The following is a 21854-nucleotide window of genomic DNA, read 5'->3' as shown; positions in this document are numbered from 1 at the left end:
CTGTGGGGTGCTTTCAGTCTAGTGAGGGGTGCCTGATGTCTAAAAAGGTTGAGAACCGCTGAACTGCACGGTTTAGTACTCCTGAGCATCTCTGTCCTGCCATCTACTAATAGGAGACGCAGAGTGAGGTGCATGCGCAGAGCTGAGTGTGAGCCCCAGCATGGACACAGCAGCAAGCACTCTGGGAAGGAACTGAGGTTACATGAACAGAGGTGAGTGTGTGTGTGTGTGTGTGTGTGTGCGCGCGTACATGCACACGGGAGAGTTTTCCACAACAAGAAAAAGCCACTGTGATCATGGGCGATGCGGGGTCCCCCCATGGGCGATCCTGCCAACCGGGTAGAGAGGGGGGCCGGAGGTCCCCCGTGGGCAATCCCACAATGGCCGATCACTGTGATCACTGCAGCCACTTCTGGGAGTGGCTGCGTCCGCTTCTGGGAGCAAGCGCCAGCCAATCACTGCAGCTGGTCCCAGAAGTGGCTTCAACAATTGGCTTGCATGTGGGGTGGGGAGGGGCCACCGGCGCTCCCACCTCCTCCCACTTGCCCATCACCTAAGCAGTGAGCACAGCCGGTCAGGGGGTGCACTGGCGCTTTTAAGGGTGCATGTGCACCCCCGTGCACCCCCTACCTATCGCCACTGTCTGGGAGCACCTTGCAAGCTTTCACTGGCAATAGCTGTTGCTCTCACCTGCTTTGCACTCTCTCCCCTGCCAGCACCTCTATGCTGTGAGGATTTCTTTCAGCACTTTCTTATCAGGGACATGCTTGAACTTCCGATGTTTCCTCTTTTGTGCTTGCAGCCGGCGTGCTCGTTGCCTTGCTGACACAGGAGCTGTAGTGATTGTCAATAACCCATCTGCCAAATCAGAGGTCAGAGTGGACAGGCCATGAGTGGCAGCTGTGTCTGTTGGAAATACTTTTTCCCCCAGCCATCATCAATAGCTAGCTTTACCATCGGAGAATTGAAGACCCTCTTTTTCCTCTCTGTTCTTCCTTCTCTTCACCAGATTTTCTCACTCCTCCACAGCCCCATCCCTCTGTTCTTTCCCTCTTCCCCAGTGTTTTCTTTTCACTACCCTCTCTGTATGTTTCTCTCCTCTGGCCACTCTTTCACTTCCCTCCATTTTTGCCCATAACACGCAGGCACATGCTCTGACCAAGGCCTTCAGTTGATCTGAGTCAGTTCATTGGAGCTGAGGGTCCCCCTCTTCCTAGCCTCTCTTCATTCCCTGCTTACGTTTGTATTCACGTAGCTTGGGCCAACTGTGACTGGAGGGCCGGGATGACAGTGCCTCACAGCGACAGTCCACATGGTCCTCCAATGGCACAATGACTTTTTTAAAGTTTGGCTTCTTCTGGACAAATTCAATCTTGTTTACCTATTGGGAAAGAATATAAAGAAACTCAAGCACTCTGTACATATGAATAATATCTTGCATTTCTATTGACATTCTTAGCATCAGAGGAAAACAGGGCTGGAAGGGACCACAGGAGATGATCTAGTCCAGTGGTGCTCAACCTAGGGCTTATGAGCCAGATCCATCCTTAAAGTGACTGAATCTGGTCTGTAGCATGGGGATCAATGGAAAGTCCAATGTGTCTCCTTCCCTGAACTTCACCATGCTGTTGACCCCCTCCGCAACCCTCCCTGCTCCATTCTTTTCCTTTCTTCCTCTCCAGCCCCCATTCCCCCCCACCCTGACATTAGCAGCCACCTCCTACCTCACTCTCTTTCCAGAAGAGTGGTAGCCAGCAGTGTAGCTGGGTTGCAAGCCACCTGGCCTCCTGCTCTAAAGGTCTGAGCTCCACAGATCAAGTTCAACCCCCTGCTCAAGGGCTCATCTAAATCATCCCAAACCAATGTTTGTCTAACCTGTCTTTAGACCTCTTCCTACAGGGTTCACAAACACTTTACTGGCAATGTACTGAATTCAGACTCGGTACAGTTTGATGAAGCTTCCATTGATACCAGCAGTGTGCTGTGAACTTAAATCAGGGAGGTCTGAATTTGGCCTCGTGCACAGAAAATCACTGCATCAATTTTACCTAACATACAGCTGCTTCTAGTGTTGGACATGACCACTTAGTAGTGCACAGAACTACCGTGCAACTTGGATAAGAAATTCAGACTAAGCCTGTGTCTGTTGGCTTTGACAGAGTAAGCTGTAGGGGTATCAGAATGCCATGAACTAAAAAGTGATTCTGGGAGGATACTTCCCTCACACAAAGAAAGGAGGACTTAAGACCTGGTACAACCAGATGCAACTCTAGTGACTTTGATAGCACCATGGCTGAATTTGACTCAGGATCTTTGATGATTAACCATGGTAGGAACCTCAGAATTAACTCTCATGCAAAAGCATTTTGGCAGCACAACACTCCTGAGAGGCATCTTTCAGCCCTGACTCAGAGGGAAGAGCCTCTTCTTGCATCACTACCATCATGTCCTGGTACAGTCCCTATGTTTTCCTTGGTGGTCTCTTATTCAAGTACTGACCAGCCCTGTTGCTGCTTATCTTATCTTACAAGACCACATTGCCTGTGGAGGGCTGTCCACTGGCTATAAATGCTATCGCTGCTTCAAGTCTGAGACTGAATTCCTTTAAACGCACTGCCCTCAGCAACATCACTCAACCACCGATCAAATCTCGACTGTTTATCTTTCTTTGAAAGCCCACTCCACACGCTTCAGACCACACGCTGCTCACTAGACAAACATTTCCAGCCAAACAATACAAAGACCTCTGTCCTCAGAGGAACCATTTCCAGGTCACTTTTTCTGGCTGACAACTGACCTCCTATTTGCTTTTTCCACAAAAAACAAGTCCCACTTTTGCCTCCACTCTCTTATGTCTCTTATTCAGTGAGGCTTTCCTGAGAAAGGCATTTCCTGCTACAGCTGACTGTATGAGTGCCCCCCCCCTTCCGTCCCCCCACCTGCTGTCTGCCTGGGCCCTGGGGGAGGTCCTCACACACCAGGCAGAGGATTTGCATGGGAGTGATTATATTTTTAAACTAGCTGTCTGGGTAGGAAGCATGGAGGAGCTTGCTATGAACTGAAAAGCTAGCAGGATTAGAGCAAGAGGTCAGCCAGTACGTGACTGTAGCAGGACTGGAGAGGAGGATCACAGAGGGGCTACGAGAGGAGGGGCTGTTTCAGTGCATATGTCAGGACTGAGACACAAGCTGAGTGAGGGATGGTGAGGCCAGCACCATGGACAATGCATTTTCATGGTAACAGGCAGTCCCCTTAGATGGGCCGTGTATTTAGTAGAAGAGCAAGCCAAGATAAGGGAGCGGGCAGAGGGCTTGGGATGTACCTGAATGTGTCGCACACGGACCCGCGTGGGGCGACACTGCACGTTGCGGTTGTTGCAGCACCCCGAGCACCGCTGCACCTCCACACAGGGTGGCCACACCACAAAGTTGGCATTGGTGGAATCCACCATGCTCCGGGAGATCTCAAACACCGCTGTCCGCGTCTTGCACTCAGCAAGGACAGCTGGCTCAGCAGCGGCTAGGGCATCTAGAGCAACCCAAGTGAAAAACAATTAAATAGGCTTTGTAGCAACCAGAGACCCAGTGCAGCCCCTCTAGGTGGTAAGAGAAAGGCTTACGCTGTCCCGCAGCTACAGAGATGTTTATTTTTTTCCCACCATCCACCCATTCAGTGCCCTGCACTGTTTCCCTCTGTGGGTAATATAGAGTCAAGCATGCTGAGAGTGCACAACAAGTAATGCTTTCTTCAGCTAACATCTTGGCTTAGAAAGGATGGAACCAGGCACTTCTCTGGAGATAGCTGATGTCACTGCTTTATGAGCCAGGCCTACAGAACGATGTGTGCTGTTTCTATCTCCTCCTCCACTCCTGAGGCTGAAGACCCTGCCTCCACAGCACTCCCAGGCCCTGCTGGACCCAGATGGAGCCAGAGGATAGCTCTGGGAATCCCAAAGTGCAAAAGGCCAATTGTGAGGACACCAGCCCAGGTCCATTTTCCTTCTATTCTGTTGAAGGATTTCAGCCAGTCTGAAGATTTGACAAGGCAGAACCGCCTCTCATTGTGTTTAGGACAATGTCACACCCATCAGCGACACAGCGTTAGACATAAGGCTACATCTACCCTGGCAAATCCAGTGCCTGCTTTCTTGCAGTCATGAAAAAAGGGCTTGGGCATTTCCAGCACTGGGTCACGAGGTTGGAAACAAAGGAGGGCATTAGGAAGCAGGCTGCAAATGCCTGCTCCCTGCTGTCTGCCCTCTCACTTGCACCTGTCTAGCTGTACCAAAGGACCCTACATTTGCTAAACTCAGTGTATATGCATCTAGCCTCACAGGCATTCTGTCATGGTCAAGCAAAAATAAGCCCACAAACATCTGCCCCTACGATGTGTATTGTGCAGATTATCTCTGACTCATGCGGAAAACTCCTGCACAGAAGTTACACTCACCCACACTTCGTCTCTCTCGGGACAGGGGGACAGGGTCATGACCAAGTTGGGTTTGGGTTGAGTTCAGGTCCAAGCTAGGACCATCCTCCTGTTCTGCAAGAGAAAGACAAAGCAAAGTAATGCAAGGTAGAGATAAAAGGGGAAGCAGTGGCTCAGGGACCCACCAGCACAGGGGTGGAGGAGTCAGACAATTCATTGGTCCATTCAGTCTACTAGCACATCACACCTGGAAGTTAAGGGTCAACCCCCAGCTCTAGTCACAAGTGCAACAAGGGCAGGAGGCTCTAACTTTATTTGTAACTTCATTCCAAGCCATTCAAAACAACAGGCCCATCTTGTTAAGAGAGATGGGGCCTGGAGAATCAGAAGCTAACCTGGGTTAAGAGATGGGCTTTAGCAGAGAGCTGTTTGGAATAGGGCTGCAGGAGTGGAGGGATGTTGTGAGGAAGGCTCTGGTGAATCAGCTGATGTCATGGACCCGCAGGAAGGATTGCAGGTCTGGACTGAGGCCCATGGACAGAGGTAGATGTTTGTCCAGGGCCACAGGGCCCTGGTGCTTGGAGCAAGCTGCAGGGGGTGGTTTGCTTTCTCATTCCCACCCTACTAGCCTCAATCTGAGCCACAGTCAACTTTTTGGCAGGAGAACAGAAAAAGAAACTGAGTTAAAAATAACTCTTCCCTTCTGCTACTGTAAGTTAAACCACAGGGCACTGGGGACAGTTTGGCAGATGATGGGAGTGGAGGGCTGATAGCATTTAGCCCAACTCCTTGCACCCCCACCCTGCTGCTTTTCCCACAGGAAGTGCCTGAACAGAGACATTCCCATAATCCCGTGGAGGACACGGGTCCGCAGCCTCTCCTAAGCCCTGGACAATGGCTGTGCTCAGAGACAGCTCCCGCCCAGCTGCAGCCCTTTCCTTCTGTGACCTGGTTTAGCTGCAGTAGGAAGCAGAATGGACGTCAGCATCAAGGGAGCTATTTTATTAAAGGGAGTTCAGGGCCAGTGAAAGTGCAAGATTGACTGAAGTGACAGATGCAACAGCAAAGCAAGAGAGGCCCATCACACCCCCTCCAGGATCCTTTCTGTGGCCCCTGAAAAAGTCATTGTAGAAGGGCAAGAGGGGAGATTTGGTCCCTATTCAGCTCATAGCCGCTCTGTGGGGACAGTCAAGGAGGGCACCAGTGGTGACCGTCGGGCCACTGCTCTAGTGGCACCTCAATCAGGCTAATGTCACCAGGCCCACGAATACTGAAAACAGTGGCTCACTACTTACTGGGGATCAGCTTGTAGCCTTACAGGATTCCCTGTATCATCCAGTTTTTCCTAACTGGGATCAAACCAGTGACCTGGCTTTGGCAGGCTCCATAACCTGCCCCCAAGCCAGCCTGGTCCCTGGAGAGAATCCCATTTCGCTTTGCCAGAAGAGCCTGTAGCCACTGGGATAGAGCTGTGCCTCTTCCTTATGCTTCGTGGCATGACAGGCTGCACGTGTCTTTTCTGTCCCTCTGCCCCCACCCCGCCATGCCACACGCTCTGGAATGTTATCGGGCCAGGGTGGGGGCTGCCTTTTGCGTAAAGGTTAAGTTGATGAGAAAAAAAGAAATAGCAACACTGTTGACTTGAAACAAATCTTCTATTGAAAAGTGAGTTTTCCCCTCCTTGTCCCCCTCCTCCCCCCGCTTCTCCCTCCAGGGTGTCCTTCTCCTTGATAGGCCAATTCAACTTTTGCTGACGGGGGTAGGGGACCCAGCCTTGGAAAAGCCAGCACGGCTAATTTTGGAAGCCTCACCATTGTGTGGCTCGTGGACTCAGAGGAGAACTGGGGGGGACCTCGTCGCCTCTTTCTAAGGGAAACAATAGCAGAACACAGCTGGTGCCCTCCCTCTCGCGTCCCCCCCCCACCTCCCAGCCCATTTTGAAAGGGAGCGGGAATGCTTTTGAGAACACGCCAGTGGTGCGACTGGCATAGGAAACAAAAGCAGGAAATTCTGTTCCCCCGTAGATAGTGTCTCGGCAAGGATTACAAAGCTACAAACAGACAAAACACCAGAAAGAAGGCGGGGGGGGGCGGGGGGAGGACGGGCGGGAGCAGAGGTTAGAATAGAATGGAATTCACTCTGAAGAGACGGTTTATAAATAAATTCCTGACCTAGCCCGGTGGCGGTGGCACGTGCTCCCATTCCCACACGTGCCGGTCTCTCTACTCTCTTCTGCTAGTGCAGGGTGACTCCAGCCCTGGCTGAGTGTCCCCCAGGCACCACCACGTCCAGACCTTGGCCCAGGGCATGTGATAAAGAAGGGCCACCAACCACTGGCACGTTGGTGCCCCTGACAACGTAGCATTCTTCCTCCCCTCTCTGTGGACCCTGAAAAGAGGCTGTCTCTGAACTGGTGCAAGCACCTGCCTGTTCCCACTTTATATACTGTACCTACGGACCAGGTCACTCATGCCCAAGCCTATAACCCCATTACCTCATAGACAAATCCTAGCTACTCACCTGGTCACCTCCCATCCACTCCCTTGAGCATCTTTTTACCTGTGGACTAGCCTGTCCATCTGCTTGCACATCTCACCATGAGCCACTTCCTTCATTCACCTGCTCCTCTTTGCATCCATTCATGTACTACTCATTTTCTCAACTGCTTCTCCATTTCCTAATCTAAGCCTGTTGCAGCTGAACCACCTCTCTGTGTGTCTCTTAGCTTGGGAGCTTATCTGGGTTGTTCTCCAGCACCATGTTCCTTGCCCAGGTCTATTTAAACTTCCCCAGACCTATTATGAATGAATTTTGCAGCGCACTTCAATAGATCAAGCACCTGGAGATTAAAAGTTTCCCACACTTGGAGCCTTTCTATTGTTCATGCCAGAAAAAGAAGGGATACCTCCCCCACATTGTGGGTGTTGTGAAAGGAGTGTTTGGTGTAGAGGAGATTTACCTACGGAGTCTATCTGCAGGGCATGTTGGAGGTCGCTGATGGTACGCACCGACCTGTCACTCAGCATCTTGTAAAGTTCTTCAGGAATGGGGTCCCCCTATCAGACAACACATAAAACAGGAAACAAGGGTTATACAGGTCCAACCTGCTAGTGCTGTACAAACAGTTCTAGTTATAAGGGTGAAGGGGAAGGTGGGAGGGAGCCTGTGTGAGAGAGAGAAATGCTACTGTGAAAGTGTGGGACTTGAAATCCAAGAGGTGGGATAGTCTGAGGCAAACTCTCCCTGTTTCTCCCTCACACAAGCAATCATACACGCATGCAGACTGGCCTACAGAATGAAAAAGTATGAGAACTGCTGAGCTGTAGGATTACACCCCAGGGAACCCTACATACTTTGCAAACAAGTCAGAAAAGTTTCACTATAAAGACAGAGATTATATGGCTTCCCCAGGTGGCCAGCAGCCCTGGTACATGCAGTACCGGCATTTTAAAAGATCTCCTTCTGCTGTCAGAGGAAACTTTCCCAATATTCCTCTCTGTTATGAAACTCACTCACAGGAGCTATCAGATGGTCTGCGGGTATGTTATTTTGTAATCATATTGGCCTATTACATATGCAATTTGTGTATAGTTAAAAAAAAAACACTGAGGAAAGAAAAATTGATTCTTCCTTTTCAGCCCAACTTCCTATTTCTACTTGAACCTTCAATGAAGTCGCGAATTCCACATCATGTCATAGGCATGGAGTTGTGACGTCATAAACAAATTATTCTGATGAATACACAAGACTGTATCATAAGTATCAGATACCAATACCAGAGACTTTGAATACTGATGTTATGAACCCTAAATTACAGATCAAATTCAGACTGGCTGTGGATGAATACAGCTCCATTGATCTCAATGAAATCTCATCCACTCACACCAGGTCTGGTGTTATCCTGTGACTGCACAAAGGAGAGGTGCAGGAGAGGAAGCCCTTAGTAAAAGACAATCTTGCAATAATAGGAAAAGAAACAGAGAAAAGTACTAGCCACCTGTTTGCTTAGCTCCAAGCTGTCTTTATTCAAGTTTACTCATGTGTGGAAAAGTTGCTCTTTCAGCTGGGTTAATCAGGCTGCTATGCAGTGGGTGGCATCTCAGCCCCAGCCCTGGGACACATCCCAGAGGCTGAATTGCTGTAACTGAGAGGAGCATTAGGCTCATGCATTTCTGAAACATAGGGTTTTTTAATGCAGTGTTTTATGGGTCATCAGTAAGATGCATGTGGCTGGTCCGTGGTGAACACTCGCTTAGTAAGGTTATGCTTTTCACAGCTGCTTTCGGGGTGTAATGTTTCACTTCAATTTAGTGCTGGGAATGATAGCCTTAGACACTGAGTCCTCCGTTTATCCAGCAAGCAGAAACAGCCTAGGCGATGGCAATGCAATATCCCCCTCCTCTGGCATCCACTTTTTATTATTCATGGGCCTCAGATCTGACTCTCTAACTCACTTGAAGCATAATTGAATAGCCCTAAACTCATGTGACTCAAGGACCACTGAAGGAGGATGACTTCTGACAACTACCAAGCTGGGGCTGGATCAGAAGCAGTGACCCGGAGATGGCGGGCTCTGTAACCCTCCTCCAGCACCCCTGCATCCCTTTTATCACATGCAGAGGAGTTTATACTGGAAAATGTTTGCAAGTCCACGTAGCTCTGCGCTGAGATCAGACCTGATAAATGGAACAAGACCTTTGTTAATGTTTGCACCTGTCAAGAAATGCACTTCTGTATGAATGCTGCACAGTACAGAAGACGCTGGTCCTTCCTGACACTTAATACATGTAGGAAATGGAGCTTTATTTTAAACTCTGGTGGTTGCTGGGGTGAGCAGGCAGGTGTTACCAGACTAGGCGACTTTGGTGGAACTAATGACGAGAGGAGAGATATGACCTAGATAGCTGGGAAGGAGGAAGAGAGAAAGCTGTAGGATCATTTATGGATCAGTGCTCTGCAGCAAGGTTGCAAAAGCAGGCCTCAGATAATAGGAATTAGCTCCACTCCCTGCTCGCAGAAGAAATTTTAGGTGCCAAGTTTTTCTTGTCGCAGATGCTATCAGTTTGACTGAAACATGTCTGTGTGCTGAGGCTGCAAAGCTCATTATTCTCTCCCTGTGTCTCTGAGGCCATTCAATCTGTGAGGACAACATGCCTGGACTGTGACATTCACAGACTCTGGGCTCTGAAAGACTGTACACCTAGACTGGGGAGCTTGTTAGCTTTGCCAGAGAGCTAAACTGGTCTTGTGAGATGAAGAATCTCACCTCAGCAGCTGCGCAAGGGTCCCTTGGTCCCCAGGGCCAGGTCTGGGGAAGTTCACGGTCATCAGTGTGCATGGGCAATGCCTATGTGAGCCCATCTGTACATATCTAGGGCAAGTGGCTATGCAAGCAATACAAAACATAGCAAATCACACACACGAGTTACAGAGGGACATCCCTGGAGGCTCACCTGGAAAGGTGCACAGTGCAAGAGCTAGCAGTAAACACATCCACCTGATCCCATGATATAGCTGGGAGAAGGGTGGAGTACCACTACAGGGGTGGGACCTCCCTGCCAGCCAACCAGAGCAGCAGGGGCCTTTCCTGATATACCATTCCTGTTGGGGTCAGGTTATTCGTCTAGAGCAGGTTAACTGTGCGGTAGATCAAAGGAAACTCTTGCCTTGATGGAGTCCTGGTTGCCTGACAAGTGCCTGAGGCCTGGCCTCATGCCATCGTGAGGCACAATTCCTAGCAGAGCAAGTTTGTCCCTCCCTCTGCCCTCACGCCAAGGTCCTGCCTTCCCCACATTCCACATTGCTTGCATAGCCACCTACCCTAGATACATGCAGGTGGGCACACACAGGTATTGCGCACACTCACCTATGCACTCACATTCTTTTGGTGGCTTAACACCGTCCCATGATCTCAGTCCTCAGGAAGCGCGTGCTCAAGGCAGTCCGCCACAGAGGCTTTGCTGGCCCTATTTTGAGTCAGCTACAGCATGATCATTACGTGCTGGTAGATTCTCAGCACGTCTGTGTGTGTGTGTATGCGTGTGTATCAGTTTTGCCTCCCTGCTTTCAAATATCAGCAGCCTTGGCTGTGCAAACTAATCCACAAGCAGCTCTCTCAATGTCATATACAGATCAGATCAGTGTTGCCCTACTTTCCTACCATTACTGCAGCATCAGATCCCCACACAGACCCTTCCATCGTGACCTGCAGCCCCCTCTCTATTTTTGTCCTTAAGACTAAAACATCAAAATACCTCTGTAAAAGCTGAATGCATGAAGTTGCTGTGGCTCTCTCTTTCCACTGTATGTGTAAACCTGTCCATAGAAATTGGGTAATCTAGCATACAGCCAGCTCATATAGGGGTGTGGAGGGAAGAGGGAATGCTAAGGAAACCAGTTCACTGCCCTAGGGTTAGATATATGCATTACCATGTAGAAGTCTCAGGCTCCTTTCCCAGGGTTTTTCCCTGGGCCATCAGGAGCTGGGAGTGCCAAAAAACACTGCGATCTCTCCCTGCAAGGGCAGAGAAGGGAGCATGCTGCACCACTCTGCAGTGATTCCCTGTAACCATGTGCATTGTGCAGACAAAGTTGCTCAGTCTCAGCACAGTCTGGCTCATTCCTTCCAAGCTGGTAGCAAAACACATGGCACAAGGGAGTGGAGATTGTGAAACTGGGTGGGAAAGAGAAGGGCCCTGGGGGCTCAGAGAAGGGAGCCAAGGACACTCCCAGGATAAGGGCTGCTCCACTCCTTTTTAGCTTGTGGTTCTTTGTATCCAACTAGTACCATGCCAGTGCCAGGAACAGGGGGAAAAAGGCAGTTTGGGGCAGGAATGTACAGGAAGGCACCGAGTTCACGTGCTTCTTCCTGGGAAGGTGGACAGGTTGTGACACTCCTGGGCATCTCACTGTTGAAAAGGATCACTCCTGGGCATCTCATTGCTGAGAGGATCAGGGGCAGGGTATTAGCCACTGGGATGCTGTGAGCCTGTGAAGGGTGGAGCAAGCAAGGTACAACATGAGTTTCCTCCTTCCCTCTCAAGTTCCCAGTGGGACATGGAAGGAAGACACTGTGAATAAGGCTTGAGCCCCAGCAGTGCCTGCCAGGAGCCTTGTGTGCTGAATTAACCCCAGAGCCCATTGCTCCCTGTCTGAGTAAATCATTCAACTCCTTCACTGCCAGATCCAGTTATGGCAGACATATTAGGAATCCTGCAGCTCAGCTCCCAGCAACCATTCCTGCCTCCTCGGGTGTCAGGGGAAACCTTTCTCTTCTTCCTCAGAGTCCGTACCACATGGGGGCAGAAATATAGGTCCTGTTCCCTACAACCTCCCATCAGATCTTTGCGCAGTTCTAACCACCAGTGCCAGCCACACCCACCCATCCCCCAAAATGAAGAGGAACCAGACAGTCCCCACCCCTCCCAATGATTACCAGCCTCTGGACAAAGTAAAAAAATGACTTTCCCATCAGCCCAATGAGAATCAATAGTGTTGGAAACAGTGTAAGAGCCACAGTCATTCTCTCCTGGCCCCATGCATCAGCTGATGGCAAGAGATAGACATACACGTGCATTGCCTTGCCCTTTCCACGAGTTTGCCCCAAACAGTCATGCAGCCTGTGAAACACTGGCATGGGTCAGTCAGAGAGGCTTGGGCCTTTTAGTCCTGGGGATAGGAACTAGAGAAGGGCCAGCAGGAGAACTACCAATTTGCCCCACCCCATTCCTAAGCTCTTTGAATCCAAAATGTCCGGGCAGCAGATTCTTTTAAAAGCAAAGCCATGCCTGCTTTAGCCCACCCCTCTTTACGTTGCAAGGCAACTATTATGGCCCACAGCACAAATGAGGATTGTTTAGCATCCTTCTGTCCCAACTGGCAGCTACCTTCCTGCTTAAATGGTGTGCTCACTGCTGCTGAAAGGGCTCCAGGTTTTGTCAATAAGTGTGATTATTAGAAAGGCAGAGGGCCCCAAAAGATCCTGCTTTACAGCTCAGATCTCTTAGAGTTTAGGTGCAGCCCTGTGTTTGTGGGGTCCTTCCCCAAACAGTGTAGAGAAGGAGGTGTGTGGACAAAACAGTTCCTGTGTCTAAAGGCAATGAGGAGTCCCGCATCCTGCTCTGACAGTGCCTAGTGTCAACCAGTCAGTTGGGGTGGTACCAGGGATCTCTGTAGGCAAGGAAAAGAGCAAGGAGACTGCCCTGAATATGAGTTTGGGGAGGCCAGTTCTGTCAGGAGGGCTGACTGGAGCAGGGTGGGGGTGTCCTGAAGCAGTCCTAGAGGGGCTGGAATACATGAGTTGTAACTACACAGTTGGCCAAGCAGCACCCAAGTGTGTGTGTTTGTGTGTGCATGTGCACACAGGCAAATGTGTACGTACATGCATGTGTATGTGTGAACACAGCTCTTGCAGTGTGTGGCACTGACTGTTGGAAGTGGGCACTTGACTCCTGTCCTCTCCCTCCCCTAGCACAGACAATGTTTCATGTTCAGGGGGCGAGGAAGGCACTTGCCACCCACAAAGGAAATACTCTCCCCTGCCCAAACAAACACAGCTGAGCAGCCCACAGCATCGACTGCTTCCTTTTGTGGTCTGTGCAATAAAAAACAGAGCCACAAGATAGAAGAGCTGTGCTGCTTTGCCTCCACCCCCTTCCTTGCACCCAGGCAGAGAGAGGCTGAAATGAAGAATGGAGAAAGATGATGCAGAAGGGAAGGAATATTTAGGGGAGGCACATTTTCCTGCTCTCTATGAAGGATTCACCCTGCTAATCCTCCCACTGGGTACACATAGGTGCAAGGAGGGCTAGGGTGCAGCTCCTGTGGAAGATGTGAAGGGCCTTTTGCTTCCTCATCACACCCCTTAGGCCCAAACAGGGACCATATCTTATATGGGTAGGGGAAGGTGGCAGGAAAAATAGCTCCAGGGTTGAAATGGGAAGAAGGGTTTGGTCTCCACTCACCATATGCACACACCGGCCAAACTGGTCACCTAACTCCGTTTCTGAGAGCGGTTCCCTCCAAAGCTGTCTGTGTGGGTAGTTTCAGGGTTATTAGGGGTTTGGATTGTGTGTGTCTGTGTGGGGGTGTATATGGTCCAGGAGCCAGGTGACGTGTTTGCCTGAATGTGTCTAAATGGAGCATGGGGAGTCTAGCCTGACTCAGTAGATCCATCCAGATGTGCATGGGCCTTGCTGCATAACTGCACAATTGCAGTGCTGTTACACTGCTTCTTCCTTTCCATTCCCCTGCCCCTTCTGTTTCTATTTTCTATTGTACTGAAGGCCCTTCCTGGTTGTGTTGCACCTGAATTTGGTTTATATGTTTTTCAGGGCAAGACTGGCTGCCTTGATTCATTTCTGCAAAGTGGCTCACCTGGCATTCTCTCTGAAATCAAATATAGCAGTAATTACGTGTGGTGCATGCATGTGCTATTTATATATTGATTTATACAGGTGAGTATCTGCCTGGTGCCTGCATAGTTGCATAGAGAGTGCTTGTAATTCCTGCATGAATGTGGGTACCTGCATGGGGGCTGTCAGCAGGACAGGGGCATGGTCTAAAGATCTTGTTCCTTCTCAGGATGCTCTAGTACAGTGACAGAGGCAAACTCCCCCCTTTCCATGTGTTAACCAAGACAGCTTTAGCTAGGTCTCTACTTTCTTTGAAACCCCCCACTGATTCTCCGTCATGGATTTTTCTTTTTGGTGAGGTTAGATGAGGAGGAGCTGCAATGTTTGCTTCTCATAGCCCAAAGATGCAGATTCTCAACGTTTCTTGAAGGAATAAGGGATTTCTCCTGAGTGCTGCTAGAGAAAGTTGGTGCTGAGAGGTCTATGCAGGAAACACCTGTTCCTAATTTGGACTCCCTGTAGCTTTTGGGTAAATCACGTGCCAAAATTTTCAAACTGAATTGCACCTAAAGCTTTACACAGTCACTTCAACAAGCGGACTTGTTTTCAACAGCAGACTGTGCCACGGCTCCCATGAAGGTCTCTGGTGGCAGGTGTCCCTGACTTTAAACATCTGACCACTTTGACTGAGGTGCCCAGGTAGGAATTGTAACACCCAGGGTTTTGTCCTTTATCTTTGGGCACTTTGGTTCCCTTGCTACACTGAGGTCAGCACTTGCCATACCTCATCCAGGAGCAATGAGGATTATCTGGTTGAGCCTTGTGCAATTCTCCTAAAAAATGTGAAGTGCTATGTAAATGCCCAGGCTGATAGTTGTCACCTCTCCCCCATTCCAGCTGTATCAGTTCTGTGCAGGAGGTACCAGGCATACAAGGCTGAATTCCTATCATTAAAGGGAAAGAAACAGTGCTCTGGTGGGAAATCCTGCAGCAGTTCAGGGAGGGAGAGAAGGTAGACAGTAAGCTTCTGGCAGAGATCTTGGATGGATTGCTGATATCTTTTTCCCAAGATGATCCTCCCCTGGGGAAGCCCTTCCTCTCCCTTGGTTTTATTTTGGTTTGGCTCCAAGGAGAGACATTGCAGCTGTTGAAAGGGTGGGGCCCGAAGTGTGCCAGCCCTTCCTCCTAGGTAGGTGAGGCACTGGAGTGGAGGGAACAGGGGGTGTCCCCACACTGGCAGGGCAGTGAAATCTGCAGGACAACTCATAAGAGCAGGGAGAACAAAAGAAGAATTCTTTCCACAGGTTCCTGGTCAAAACAACCTGTGTTGGCTGCAGCCCAGCTCCCAGCTTTCCCTCTCTGCCAAGCTCACCTCTAGATTAACTCTCTCCTAGTTCTCGCCCTTTGCCACTCTGCCTCTACCCTCTTTGATATACTAGCAGGGTTGTACTTTAGCATGCTGCGTATGTCTGTACTCTGATGGATCTTGTTCTGAGTTGTCTGTGAAATAAACGCTGGGAACAGAATGTCAGTCCTCCTCCAGCCCTGCTCCTCCTCCTTTCCCTGCCTCTCCCAGACTGAAATGCTTTGCTGCTGCCAGCTCACCCGAATGAAGGGCACCACAGATCCGGCTTGATTCCTACAGACCCTTTCTAATGATCCTTCCCTGCAGCTATACATTTCCAGCCACCCTGCTGCCTTTCTCCCACCCTTCGTCCTGCCCCTTCAGAGGTGCTGTCTTGCTCACACAGCAGACACACACAAGCCACCCACACAGTGACATGAGCATGGTCTGATTTCCCTCTTACATTGATCATCCCTCTTACACTGGACAGAACTAACTCCACCAAAGCAAATAAGCCAGACCCTCAGCTCATGTAAGTCAACCTAGTGCTGTTAAAATGAATGGAGATGGCCCCCTTCCCCTGCTCCTATGAGATAGAGTTAAGGGTCTGTCCCAACTGAGTTAGACTGGGGTAAAACTGGTACAAGCAAGATCAGAGTCCGGCTCCCACAGGTACACAGGGCAGGCTTATATACACAAACCTCTTGGAAAAAAATAGAACTAGGAAAGCAAAAGAAAGGACTTTGGCCCTTTAAGAACCCCACCTTCCAAAAAAAAAAAAAAAAATCTCTCTCCAGTCTCTGTAAATCCCTGCAATCTTCCCTTCTGGTTCCCTCTTGGGCATTTGTTCAGAACTGGTATGAGGAGGTTGCTGCAGCTTGTGGCCCAGACCAGCTGGAGAGCACATTGCTGCAGCCAGGATTGGCATTGCACTGCAAGGACTCCTGGAGCTCCCAGCTTCCATTCAGCCTGACCTCCCATCATGGGGGAAACCATCAATCTCAAGCTACCAGAGCTCTTTCATTCACTCCATCTCCAGCAGCTCCCAAGACATATTGCAGGCTTCTTTCATTCAGCCTTTAGTACCCCTCCCTCCACGCAACAGGTCGTTGAGGTCCCCTCTTAAACTACCAGATAGGTTCAGCCTTGCTTTAATTCTGGCAAAACCCAGAATCTGCAATCCTTCTCCCCACTACTCGCATGCACAGATGCACCCTGAGATTCCCTTGGATTGCATTTTTTTGGTTGGGGTGTGGTGGGAGGAGATACTGCGGGAAGGTACAAGCAGGTAGCCCTAAGCCTCAAGGTAGCAATTCATTAGCTACAAGGGCAAGGGGCAGTGGTGAAGCACTGCAGAGAAAAACAATCTGACTCAGGTTCATTTGGTTTAAAGAGCAAAACTCATAAATGCCAGAGAGACTGAAAAGCTGCAACTGCCCCACTTGTCCACAATGGGTGGGGATGGGGAGTCAGCACTGAGTTCTTCCACCTCCTCCCATTACCTTTTACCTGCCAGGGTGTTGCTTATTCAAAATATGAATTCCCCCTTATATATTTGCTTGCCTCCTAAAAGCCAAGAGAAGTAAATTAAAATAATCATAAACACACAAGTGTCCACAGACACACTGAAACCTGTCAGAGAAACAAGCAAAAGGAGTTCTCCTTCTCTCTCTCTCCTCTCTGTAGTCTTAATACTGGGTCTAAAGTTTACTAGACATGGGTTCATCTCCCTTGTAGAATAAAATGGGTCTTTACTTACCTCGGTGCTGATGAGAGGCAGGTACCAGAGACACACGAATAGCACCCCGAAATTCATACCGACTCCTATCCCCAAGAGTTCCAGACACATTGAAGGGGAGACTTGACAAGAAATCAGTTTCCGCTGACAATCTAGTTCCAGCCTTGCCTCATGCATAGAAGGCTCTGCACACTCTCATTTCCACACCCCGAGTTATTTTCCACAATCTTGAAGTGGGGAGGAAAGGGTTAAAAAGAACCCCCTTTTTCCTCTAAAAAAAATAATTCTGTATGAGTTGTCTGTCCTTTTTTCTGTCTTGTAAACCAGAAGGAGTATAGGAGGAGAGCATAAATAAAAAATGAATGCAGACCCCCAAAAATGTATGCATCCAGTCTGTATCCCCTCTTAGTGAAAGAAATCTTTCTGCATTTCTTTTTTCTCAGGTTGTCCACCAGCTTGTTTTTTCCTTCTCAGTTTCCTTTTTCTTTGAAAAAAAGTCTTAAACAAGAAGGTAAAAATGATTTGCCATATTTTCCAAATATCAGAAACAAATTCACTAATTCCTCTCCCAACAGAAAACTTTCCCAAAGTTTTATACAAAATCAGGTAACAAAGTCTTCTTCCTTAATTTTTACTTTCTTTCCTATAATCTTTTTCTTCTTCTGGTATATTTATTTTTAAAGAAATGCTGTTGTTGATAATTTTTTCTGCCTAAGTTTAAACTTCTGGTCTTTGGTGCCTTTTCTTTCAAAATATGGTTGGCAGTTTGGTTGAATGTGAGCTCTGGTTTGGTTTTGCAGACAGGTGAGCAAATGTTTTTGCTGGACTCTGGGTGTGTGTTGAGTCTCGATAAGTCTCAAGCTCTGAGCGATTGCTGCTGCTGTCTCTTGCTCCCTGTTGCAACAAGGAAAAAAAAGGTAAAATCAAATGGGAGGAGAGTGAGCAGCCGGGAAAGAGCTGGTGGGTCTTTATTTCAGTCTGCAAGAGAGAGAGAGAGAATAAGGTGCCACCCTTTCAGCTGTTCCTTCTTTTAAAGGAGAAGAAAGAGAAGGGGTGGAGACTGTTAGTAACTCCTCTCTTGGCTGTGTATCAAAGAGCAAGGAAAAAAATTCTAGTGAGTCAATTCAGAACTCACCGAAATGAAAAAGACCCTCAGTAAGAAGCATAGGGAATGTGAATGTAGAGACAGAATTAATATCAAATAAGAAACAGAGAGAGAAAAATCCTTCAGGATTGGTGAGGCGAGAAATAAGGAGAGAGGTATTCCAGCAAAGTCATGTTTGGCCCATGACTAAGACTTTCACTGCTGCCTGAGCACTTTTTTAAGCTTAACTTGTGATTTTCCCCACCCTGCTTTCTCTGGAGGGAGATATGGTTGTAATACCTTTGATCTCTTTACATGCACAAAAAGAAACATTCAGGAGTTGTTAGAACAGAATTTGTGTTGCTCTCAGCACTAAAACGTATTTTGCCACACAATTATCTCCCCAGTCATAAACATCCAAGGGGAAATGAAGCAAGCAGATATTTGCTGAGAAAAAGCAGGTCAAGTAGGAGGACTAGCTGACAGGTGAGCTCAAGACAGAGTCATCTCTTGTCAGAGAATGTACCTGCACATGCCTTCTCATGTCCACAGAGGTGTTCTCTTCATGCACATAACAACATGCTGTTGGCAATATACACATCATGCACAGTCACAGGGTGTTTTTTCCACTGACACGCACACCCCCCTATACACTCTCCTGTGCATATAACCAGACACTGACATGCCTTCATGTGCACAACAGTTTGCTCTTTCCTTCAGTTAACCTAATCTGATGCAAAGATCACACACCTCCACAATGATAAGCAAACTCATTGCACTCATATAACCACAGACACCCATGTTTTGTCACTGACATACACGGTCACCTCCTCTCATACAACCATCATATGTTTCCATATGCTATACACAGTCCATCACCCACAGACCTGCCCACACTGCCCCATGCTCTTTTCTCTCTGATGCAAAATCAGAGATGCACCTGTTTTGAGCCAAGTGCCTGTTTCTGCTGGGATTTCTTCAGCAGAAAGATTATTTCAGTTTTAATACCCAAGGGATGTGCAGGCACTTCACATAGCAGAAAGCAGGACCCTGGTGGTGCAGTGAAAGCTCACACAGGCACTGCCTCTGCTTTCTTCAGTGATGGTATGCACATAACTGTGATTATTAAAACTCAATTCACTGAATTAGAATGCAATTCCTGATGTGTCCTGGGATCTTCTCCCCAAGCAGCAGCCAGCCCAGTATGAACCTTATGCAGTATGACTCGGTGGTCATCACAACACCTCCCAGCTTAGCTTTTTTGTACCCAGTGGGCCCAATTTGGATCCCCTTCAAGCTACACTGGGGCACATAAAAACAGAGCCAGGCTCATTTCTACAGTGCTCACCTCTCTAATAACCACCCAATCACCTCCTCTGCTCCCTGCAACAGATAAAAATGCAACTACTCACAGAAAATCTGACAGTCACATAGGCAGGCTAGACAAAGGGAGGTGCTTTTGCTGCTTTAATTCTGAATCAAGAAGCCAGTCTCTCTGCTGGTTTAAAGTCAGCAGAGCTATGCAGTTACAACCACTGGGGAACCATCCCCAGGCATGGAGGAGGAGGGAAAAGGCTTGACATTGGTTTAAGAACCACCTCCTCCACCCCCAACACTGAGATGGCAGATTCTGTTCTAACTGCTGAACAGAAGTGTTAGGAAGCAGTTATTTGATGTTAGTCTCCCAAGCATTTCCACCTCACCAAACTATCGCAGATCTTGAAGAAGCTTCTGCTTAATCACTCCAATTGCTTTAGTTACATCCTCGCACACACAGTCACATCTTCACATACACAGAGACACTTGGCATTTCTGCTCCCTTCATTCTTTGGGCAGGATCCATCTTAGCCTGGGCCACACCACATCAACCATCATCACAACATGTCCATATAGAGTCAGATCTGCAACTACGCTAAACTAGCTCCACTGACTTCAACCAAGTTAGGTTGAATTACCCCAGCCGGGGACCTAGCCCATAAACCCTGCTGGCAGTCTTTATTTGCTTAGGACTGGAGCAGTACATGTACGGGAGGGTTATTTTAGCTGGTCAGCAATGAGATGCATCAGTCAAGGTGAGTGGGGCTCAGAACTATTGTACAGAGGGTCCTGCAGTTTTGCTGGGTGACAGTGGGAAATGCCGGATGAGGTTAGAGTCTGCTTTTCTATTTCCGGCTCAATTACGTATGTGCTTGGATGGAAATACAGTTATTTATTTTGATGTGAATGATGCTGGGCAATTTTTAGAAGCTCAGCATCAGAAAAAAAATAGATAGTCCCCATTGAAGCCTGTGGACAAGGAAGAGGATGTTTGTAACTTGACTACTCATCTACCTATGACCCCAGCTGGAAATAGAGCAAAGCAGGATTTAGAGTGAGTAGGCTTTCAGACACTTTTCCTTTACTCTTTCTGTTTTTGAAACAGAAAAAGATTTTTCTCTTATGAAAAAAATCTTTTAAAAGGATTAGAGCAAATTCAGATTCAATGCTAATGGGTACCACTCCACTGAAGTCAATATCATTCAGCTCCACAGAGTTGCTTATGCTCAAGCTAAAGCTAGCTATGTTTATGGCTGGTTCTGTGTCCTTTCTTTCAGTGCCTCTCTGAAATGGGGTCTTCAGGTCTGTGGTAATGTCATTTTGCTGTATCATCACCTCACAGTGTTTTGCTACTGCATTGTCATTGCTTCTTGTATGGCAGCAGGGATGAGGTTTGGTTGTGCTATAATGACAGTGAGCCAAAACATCATCATACAGCATCATGGCTTGATGAGGCAATGTCATAGCCTCAGAATGGCTCAAGGGATCCCATTACACAGACCACAAACCTGAAGGCCCCTTGGGGTTTCCTAGCCTGAAATCTTAATATGAAGGATTAATTAGAAAAGTTTTTCCCTGCCTTTAACCAGTAAATAATTATATTATCCTCATGGCATTCATTGTCTTATTATTGGGAGCTAGGTTAACAGGTCTGCAGACAATCGAGATTACCTATCACTTGGCTCTTCACCCTTCAACTTAAACACTGGCCAAAAAAACCCCCTCTGCTAGCCAGAGACTGAGGCCAGGTGCAGACATTACACTTTTACCGGTATAAGTGATCAGAAACTGGTAACAGAAGTTCAGTACACATAGACTCATTGGCGGTACATAGGGGGTGCATGTGGGTGCATGTGCATCCCATGAGATGGGCTGTGCACCCCCTGGAAGTGCCAACCACAAAACCAGAAGTGCACTTCTGGTTTTGCCGCTGGCTCGGCGATCGGCTGCTGGAGGGGACCCCACCCCCATGTCAGTGATCTGCTGCCCCCCCAGACTTGGGGGGCACCAATTGCCCATGCATAGACTGGTTTAAAAATAGCAGAGCCGGGTCTAAGATTTCCACCCCCACCACAAAGGGCAAATGCATGTTCTGGTCACTGCTGATCTAAACTACACTGCTTGCAGAAAATTGCATGCCTTAGATTGATTCTGCCTTGGGCTTTCTGAATGTCTGTACCTAGCCTACATGTGCAAAGTAGGAGTCCTAATAACTTTTTCAAGCAGTTTTTAGGAATGAAAGCAAAATTCAGCTGAGAAAGAAGAGTAGTACTGAGTCTGAATGGTAGAATCAGTCGCTGAATAACAACAGTATTAGCAGAGCCTGAAAGTCAGGATGGTGGGTGCCTCAGTAGAGCTGAGTGGGACTGCAAAGACTGCAGGACCAGGCCTTTGGTACATTGGTAGAGTTGTCTGAGCAGCGCAGCCTGGGAAAGCAGAGGGTGTTGCAGGGGTGTACTACTCATTAGCGTGGTACAGGTGAGGACACTGGCAAAACTCGAACATGGTGGGTGGGGAGCAAAGGGCACAAACAGCCTAATTTAGGTTCAAGATAACAAACCAAGCTTTGCTAAGGTAAGAGTTACTAGG

The 21854-nt window shown here is 48.4% G+C and overlaps 1 protein-coding gene across 4 annotated transcripts in view; it reads right to left on the bottom strand.

Annotated features, from left to right (window-relative positions):
- The window catches only part of PDGFB (platelet derived growth factor subunit B), a 28613-nt gene extending 8838 nt beyond the window's left edge, over positions 1 to 19775 (bottom strand). Inside the window, exons 1-7 of one of the 4 annotated variants that reach the window (XM_090043007.1) lie at positions 19652 to 19775; positions 16886 to 17758; positions 7388 to 7484; positions 4450 to 4542; positions 3323 to 3528; positions 1240 to 1381; positions 691 to 858 (exon numbers count right to left, since the gene is read on the bottom strand). In XM_090043007.1, the coding sequence (XP_089899133.1) occupies positions 722 to 858; positions 1240 to 1381; positions 3323 to 3528; positions 4450 to 4542; positions 7388 to 7484; positions 16886 to 17041 (831 nt within the window). In that variant the 5' untranslated portion in view covers positions 17042 to 17758; positions 19652 to 19775 and the 3' untranslated portion in view covers positions 691 to 721. Of the gene's footprint in view, positions 1 to 690; positions 859 to 1239; positions 1382 to 3322; positions 3529 to 4449; positions 4543 to 7387; positions 7485 to 16885; positions 17854 to 19360; positions 19472 to 19651 lie in introns of those variants that run through there. The other 3 variants (XM_090043008.1, XM_090043005.1, XM_090043009.1) reach the window with 3 other exon arrangements.
- Between the last annotated feature and the right edge of the window lie 2079 nt (positions 19776 to 21854).

The sequence above is a fragment of the Crocodylus siamensis genome, chromosome 4, assembly GCF_052110815.1.
Source record: "Crocodylus siamensis isolate JL-2025a chromosome 4, ASM5211081v1, whole genome shotgun sequence".
NCBI classification, from domain to species: Eukaryota; Metazoa; Chordata; order Crocodylia; family Crocodylidae; genus Crocodylus; species Crocodylus siamensis.
The sequence above is the reverse complement of the archived record's forward strand: the minus strand, read 5'-3'. Positions and strand labels throughout refer to the sequence as shown.